We start from the raw sequence: 8,242 nt of genomic DNA on the forward strand, positions 1-8,242 counted from the left end.
CGAACAAACAAGCAAACAAACAAAAAGGTTTAAAGCTTTCTTTTATTTGATATGAATATTCTTCGATATAAGATATTACGATGATAGGATGTACAGCACACACACATTTCACTAGAATCAAACCAAAATGATGAATGAGCCCTAATCATTTATTTATCATGGTTTTCCAGGTGGTTAAGTATGGAGGGATGATAGCAAGGGTTGAAAACATGATTAAAAAAATTTAAATATACATTATGAATCTAAAATAAATAAATAAATAATAATGAAAAATGAAAAAAAAACAAAAACAACGTCGAAAACGCTATATATAATTCCGTTAGCATACAGCATACAAGAAGCACACAGATATATCAGTAAATACACTGCTAGACTCTTTTAAAGTATGAAATTAGATCGTGCTGACGACGCCAGCAAATTTGATAAATCGTAACCTTCCGGCTTTGCAAAATGTAAAAGTCAGTATGTACCCTAAGCAAACAAAATCATCTTTTTTTTCTTTTTTTTTTTAAACAAAACGAAAGAATACATACAAATAAAACCAAAAAACACTTTCTTTCAAGGTCATAGTTACAAAAATAACAGTGCCGCGTGGACAGCACGTGCTGTTTGCAACCTTTACACTTCATCACACTTTCTAATCGTAAGTGTACATAAGTATACGGAAGCATAATTATCACAGATTGCTGACAGGTCAAAAGCCTGTTCATTCTTAACAAAGCAATTGAAGCTTTTCCTTTGAACACCTTTTTCCTAGTTTGCATTGTGTGAGGCCATGCCTTACCTATGAGCTTTTAATTGCTTTTTTTTGTGTTCCAAATAAAATACCGTTTAAAAAAAAAAGCAATTAAAACCTTACCAATGAGCTTTTAATTGCTTTTTTGTGTTCCAAATAAAATACTGTTTAAAAAAAAGCAATTAAAACCTTACCAATGAGCTTTTAATTGCTTTTTTTGTGTTCCAAATAAAATACTGTTAAAAAAAGCAATTAAAACCTTACCTATGAGCTTTTAATTGCTTTTTTGTGTTCCAAATAAAATACTGTTTAAAAAAAAAAAAGAAGAAGCAATTAAAACCTTACCTATGAGCTTTTAATTGCTTTTTTTGTGTTCCAAATAAAATACTGTTTAAAAAAAAAAAAAAAAAAAAAAAGCAATCAAAACCTCATAGGAAAGGCATGACCTCATACAATGCGAACTAGGCAAAAGTGTTCATAAGAAAAGTGGTAATCAGTTATTGAAAAAAAAAAAAAGCTGTAAACAAAAATATCATTGAAATGAATAGAAAAACGTGGCCAGGCGAATAAATGATCGATTAACAAACAGTAAAAAGTGGTTACTCCTCTGTTCACAATGCTCACAACTTCAAGTCAATGCTGCTTGTGCTACCGATTCACCTTCCACACATGTAAACGAAGGGTGCATTGGAACAAACCCACACACTCCCTCCAAAAATACAACAACAAAAAAAAAAAAAAGAAAAAAAAAAAAGAAAAAAAAGAAAAAAAAAGGGTGGCGCTGTAGTCTAGCGACGCGCTCTCCCTAGGGAAAGCAGCCCGAATTTCACACAGAGAAATCTGTTGTGATAAAAAAAAAAAAAAAAAAAAAAAGAAAAAAAGGAAGCGCAAGGCTTGTCCTTGTATCGATCATTTGACATGTGCACAAAACAGCAACAGAAGAAATTTGCAAATACAAATCAGCCTTCATTCGAGACTGGCATGACCTTTTAATCGCAAATAAGTGACACAGAATATACGGACAATACAGAACAAACACATGGTTGCCCCGATGGTTTTGTATTTTCATCCTTTTTGATTTTGTTTGCTTACAGCTGTTCTTCTACATGGGCCCATTCTTTTTTACACAAATTTTCGTATTGCCAGTTTGTGTCGCGTATCAGTGTGGCAAAATCCATTGTTAATGATATTTTCAGAAGTTGTACAGTCTTTTTTTTTATGTGGAGCACATTTTGCTGAACTTGCATTTCGGCTGTTAACGCAAATGGAAAGCAACTTGATTCAACAATGACTGGATTCGGGTTGATTAAAAGATTTCAAACAACAATAAAAAAAATAAATAAATAAGTAAATAAAAACCACAATGATCTGTATTCTAAAACAATAAATCATCTGCCAAGAGTGACAAGTACAAATAAATAAAGACCATATATTTAGAAGAAGAAACTTCAATGTTTACAACATTCTGTCCAATCATGACCTAAACAATGAAATAAATCTTTACTGAGCAGGACTTACTATTATAAAACATAAAAAAATCTGAACCAAGAGGGACTTACGATTACAAATCAAACTACAGTAACACAATTCACAAGAATCACACCCCCCTCCCTCTCCCCCAACCCCCAAAATCTCTCAGAACATTTTATCCAGCCACTCTAGCTCCCAGTCGTAAATTTTGGCCGTGGCTTTATTTCGGGGGATGCTCAGCTCGGCACTGCGCCGGTGACGCTCCGTGTCCATGGCAACCACGACGAAGGGGGTCAAGGCAAAGCGAGAGAAACGGGGACAGGCCAGACCAGACCATGCCTCCAGCTTCCGCTGGATGGATGACGTCACCAGGTCCGTGTCGGCCGTGGGGGCCACGTGGAACTCGACGAGAGACACGTTCTGGTTGTGGACCATCAGCACCTGTTGAGGTATTGTGCTGTATTATGTGGGGTGATGGCCTAGAGGTAACGCGTCCGCCTAGGAAGCGAGATAACCTGAGCGCGCTGGTTCGAATCACGGCTCAGCCGCCGATATTTTCTCCCCCTCCACTAGACCTTGAGTGGTGGTCTGGACGCTAGTCATTCGGATGAGTTTCAGTTTCAGTTTCAGTAGCTCAAGGAGGCGTCACTGCGTTCGGACAAATCCATATACGCTACACCACATCTGCCAAGCAGATGCCTGACCAGCAGCGTAACCCAACGCGCTAAGTCAGGCCTTGAGGGGGGGAAAAAAAAAGAAAAAAAAAAGAAGAGGTGAATGAATGATAGATAAGCTTACACAAATAAATAAATAAATAAATAATAACTATAATGTAAAAAAAAAAAAAAAAAAAAAAAAAAAAAAAAAAAAGAGAGAGAGAGACGATGCGCGCGATAGGTATTGCACTGTGTTGTATAGTATTGTATTATCCTTTTTTTCTTCTTCTCAAAACAGATTTCCCTGTGTGAAATTCAGGCTGCTCTTCCCGGGGAGAAAGAAAGAGTGTCGCTACACTGAGAACGTCACGATTTTTTGGTGTTTCAAGTTGTTGTTTGTTTTTTCTGCCTGCAATTTTATTTGTTTTCCCGATCGAAGTTGATTCTTTTCTACCGAATTTTGCCAGAGACAACCCTTTTATTTTATTGTGTTATGGTGTGTCGTATTTTATTGAAAAATGTATTGCATTATGTTGTATTGGGTTACGCTGCGTTGTGCTATGAAGTATTGTGTTGTGTTGTCTTAGTTTAAAAAAAAAATATTTGTCTCCTTGGAGAGAATGCTTAAACACCACCCACCGTTCTTATTTCTTTCTTTTGGGCGCAATAGCCGAGTGGTTAAAGCGTTGGACTTTCAATCTGAGGGTCCCGGGTTCGAATCACGGTGACGGCGCCTGGTGGGTAAAGGGTGGAGATTTTTACGATCTCCCAGGTCAACATATGTGCAGACCTGCTAGTGCCTGAACCCCCTTCGTGTGTATATGCAAGCAGAAGATCAAATACGCACGTTAAAGATCCTGTAATCCATGTCAGCGTTCGGTGGGTTATGGAAACAAGAACATACCCAGCATGCACACCCCCGAAAACGAAGTATGGCTGCCTACATGACGGGGTAAAAACGGTCATACACGTAAAAGCCCACTCGTGTGCATACGAGTGAACGCAGAAGAAGATATCTTTCTGTTTTTTTTCAAGATTGGGTCTTTCTGTTCCCGGCTTCAAATGACCCCCCTGCCTTTAAAGGTTTACACACCACTTACCTTGATAATGTTCCTCAACGCATACACATCCCCCTCGGCCTCGATGTAGACAACGACCTTGCCCTTGGCCCGGAAGGCCAGCTCTTGGCTCACCAGCTCCAGAAGAGGGGTGGGGTTGACGTCGGCTGCGAACAGCGGCCTCTCCAGAGGCTTCTTGTGGTCAGGGTAGTAGCGGGCAGTCACCGTGGGAGCTGACGTCAAAAAAAAGAAAAAGAAAAAAAAGACAGGTGGGGTCAATGCATGTTTTGTTTACACACCCACACCCACCCACACACACACCCACCCACCCACCCACCCACACACACACACACACACAGACACCCACGCGCACATACATGCTCATAACACACACACACACACACACACAGACACCCACGCGCACATACATGCTCATAACACACACACACACACACACACACACACACACACAGACACCCACGCGCACATACATGCTCATAACACACACACCCACACCCACACACACACACACCCACACCCACACACACACAGACACCCACGCGCACATACATGCTCATAACACACACACACACACACACACACACACACACACACACACACACACACACACACAGTAACCCACGCGCACATACATGCTCATAACACACACACACACACACACACACACACACACACACAGTAACCCACGCGCACATACATGCTCATAACACACACACATACACATACACACACACACACCCACACCCACACACACACCCACACACACACACACCCACACCCACACACACCCACACACACACACACACACACACACACACACACACACACACTCGCACATACATGCTCATAACACACACACAGCAAGCCAGACCAGAAGCAAGCGTCAGTAACGCCGTACGGAAGAGGGATGGATGCGAATGCGAATGTTTTAATCATTATACGCCATAGCCCTTCATGAAGGGGGTGGTGTGAAAACATTACATCAATGGTACATCACATTCAACACTGAATTCAACAACAACATTACAATACGCGTCACGCACAACATATAGAACGAATCTGAAACGCCATATACAAATATACTGGCAAATTGTTTGGTACAACGTTCTCATTCACAGATGCCAAAAGCAATGTAAATTTGAATACAGAAGGTTGTCTGTAAAAAAACTTCTTAGAATTTAACTGCTCTCTAATATTATCCAAGGCAGTAGAGCAAAATACAATATAAACTTCACTTTCCCGTGCGTCATTACATAATGGACAAATAAATTCACTTTCATTATGTGGTCTATAACGAAAACGATGAACAATCTAAAATCTTATTATATATATATATATGTGTGTGTGTGTGTGTGTGTGTGTGTGTGTGTGTGTGTGTGTGTGGAGTGATGGCCTAGAGGTAACGCGTCCGCCTAGGAAGCGAGATAACCTGAATGCGCTGGTTCGAATCACGGCTCAGCCGCCGATATTTCCCACCCCTCCACTAGACCTTGAGTGGGGGGATCTGGACGCTAGTCATTCGGATGAGACGATAAACCGAGGTCCCATGTGCTAGCATGCACTTAGCGCACGTAAAAGAACCCACGGCAACAAAAGGGTTGTTCCTGGCAAAATTCTGTAGAAAAATCCACTTCGATAGGAAAAACAAATAAAACTGCACGCAGGAAAAAATACAAAAAAGAAAAAAGAAAAAAAAAAGGGTGGCGCTGTAGTGTAGCCACGCGCTCTCCCTGGGGAGAGCAGCCCAAATTTCACACAGAGAAATCTGTTGTGATAAAAAGAAATGCAAATACAAATATATATATATATTTTTTTTTTTTTTTTTTTTTTTTTTTTTTTTACCGAAGAGGGAGTGTAGCGGAGTGTTGACCACACACACACTGCCGTGACCACAGGCCAGCTCGTGCAGGGTGGAGCGGCGGGCGTGCGTGTTGTAGAAGGCCGTGGTGTTGGTCAGGTCTGGAGGCAAGGGGGTGGCCGCGCGGCGGGCATAGTAGTGCACCAGGCGGGAACATGCCCGCACCTTCTGGTCAAACACCGGACCTGGGGGGCAGGGGGTTGGTGGGGGTGGGGGAGGAGGAGGGTGGGGGAGGAGGGGGTACGGGTGGGTGGGTGGGGGTGGAGGGTGTTTGGTGAGGATACAATGAAAGAAAGAGGTGAATATTGGTGTGTGTATGTGTGTGTTTGTGTGCGTGCGTGCGTGTGTGTGTGCGTAAAAGCACGTGGGCAAGTGTGTGTGTGTGTGTGTGTGTGTGTGTGTGTGTGTGTTTGTGTGTGTGTGTCTGTGTGTGTGCGTGCGTGCGTGCGTACGTGCGTATAAGCATTTCGTGTGTGTGTGTGTGTGTGTGTGTGTGCTCGCGCATGAGCATGTAGGTTACATGATTGTATGCACGTGTGTGTTGTTGGTATGTGAGCACGCACATCTGCATGTACGCGCATGTGTGTGCGTGTTATGTGCGGAGGTAGATCCATGTTTTGCTAAGTGTCAAACAATGCGTACGTACGTCCAGCCATTATGCGACCACCATCGAGATCAGGCGCTATAATATAAACTCACACTAGTAGGCCTTGTTATTATTATTATTATTATTATTATTATTATTATTACTAGTAGTAGTAGTAGTAGTAGTAGTAGTAGTAGTAGTAGGAGTAGTTGTAGCATTATTTTGCCCAATGCTCAGCTTATATCACAGATTGACTCAAGCTTACGACGGGCGCAATAGCCGAGTGGTTAAAGCGTTGGACTGTCAATCTGAGGGTCCCGGGTTCGAATCACGGTGACGGCGCCTGGTGGGTAAAGGGTGGAGATTTTTACGATCTCCCAGGTCAACATATGTGCAGACCTGCCAGTGCCTGAACCCCCTTCGTGTGTATATGCAAGCAGAAGATCAAATACGCACGTTAAAGATCCTGTAATCCATGTCAGCGTTCGGTGGGTTATGGAAACAAGAACATACCCAGCATGCACACCCCCGAAAACGGAGTATGGCTGTCTACATGGCGGGGTAAAAATGGTCATACACGTAAAAGCCCACTCGTGTGCATACGAGTGAACGCAGAAGAAGAAGAAGACTCAAGCTTACCCTCAGCTGGGCCAGCAGCAAAAATCAGAGCTGTATGATCAGTGGTTCTCCATTGCAATATGGGAAGTCATTCACAACTTTGTCTTTTGCGAAGGACTATGACTCTAAAATCATGAGGCAAGACTGAACTGGCTCTTAGTGCTGCAGCCAGCCTTAATATTGGCTGGTTGGCCTTCGTTGGGAACCATTCAAACACCTAGCGTCCTGAAACCCTGTAGGCCGATAGGGTGGGAACGTAAGTAACTTGAGCAAGACACTCTCCACTATAACAGAAGAGATAGTATTGCAAATACCCTATATTTGTAAGCCATTGCACTCATATGGTGCAGAAATCAAATTCTAGGCCAGTTAGTTGGAACAGCTGTTGCCTCCCCTGGTGTTCTGGTGGTCACAGTCGGACACGACTGACTGTCATGTATTCACATTATCATTATCATCATCATCATAATTACCATCATCTTACCCACACCGGCGCACCGCCTGTACAGGTCCATGCCTGTCATCATCATCATCATCATCATCATCACCATCACTACCATCATCATCACCATCACCACCATCAGCATCACCATCGTCATCATCATCATCACCATCAACAACATCATCATCATCTCCATCACCGCCACCACCACCACCACCATCATCATCATCATTATCATCACCAACACCACTGCCACCACCACCATCGTCATCATCATCACCATCACCATCATCATCACCATCATCATCATCATCATCAGCATCATCATCGCCACCACCACCATCATCACCATCATAATCACTATCATCATCAGCATCATCATCGCCACCACCACCATCATCATCACCACCACCACCATCACCACCACCACCACCACCACCACCACCATCATCACCATCACCATCATCACCACCACCACCACCACCACCACCACCACCATCATCACCACCACCATCACCACCACCACCACCACCGCCATCATCACCACCACCATCATCATCACCACCACCACCGCCACCACCACCATCATCACCACCACCACCATCATCGTCACCACCACCACCGCCACCACCACCATCATCACCACCACCACCACCGCCATCATCACCACCACCATCATCATCACCACCACCACCGCCACCACCACCATCATCACCACCACCACCATCGCCACCACCGCCATCATCATCATCACCGCCATCAACACCACCATCATTATCATCACCATCATTGCCACC

General features: G+C 43.3%; 1 protein-coding gene across 2 annotated transcripts in view; it reads right to left on the reverse strand.

Annotated features, from left to right (window-relative positions):
• Nucleotides 1-2,047: 2,047 nt before the first annotated feature.
• LOC143288574 (uncharacterized) overlaps nucleotides 2,048-8,242 on the reverse strand; it is a 42,085-nt gene continuing 35,890 nt past the window's right edge. For both annotated transcript variants that reach the window (XM_076597194.1, XM_076597195.1), the window contains 3 exons: nucleotides 5,784-5,984; nucleotides 3,963-4,153; nucleotides 2,048-2,647 (listed from right to left, as the gene is read on the reverse strand). In XM_076597194.1, coding sequence (XP_076453309.1) covers nucleotides 2,372-2,647; nucleotides 3,963-4,153; nucleotides 5,784-5,984 — 668 coding nt within the window. In that variant the 3' untranslated portion in view covers nucleotides 2,048-2,371. The remainder of the gene's footprint in view (nucleotides 2,648-3,962; nucleotides 4,154-5,783; nucleotides 5,985-8,242) is intronic.

This window comes from Babylonia areolata, chromosome 12 (assembly GCF_041734735.1).
Source record: "Babylonia areolata isolate BAREFJ2019XMU chromosome 12, ASM4173473v1, whole genome shotgun sequence".
In the NCBI taxonomy this organism is placed as follows: domain Eukaryota; kingdom Metazoa; phylum Mollusca; class Gastropoda; order Neogastropoda; family Buccinidae; genus Babylonia; species Babylonia areolata.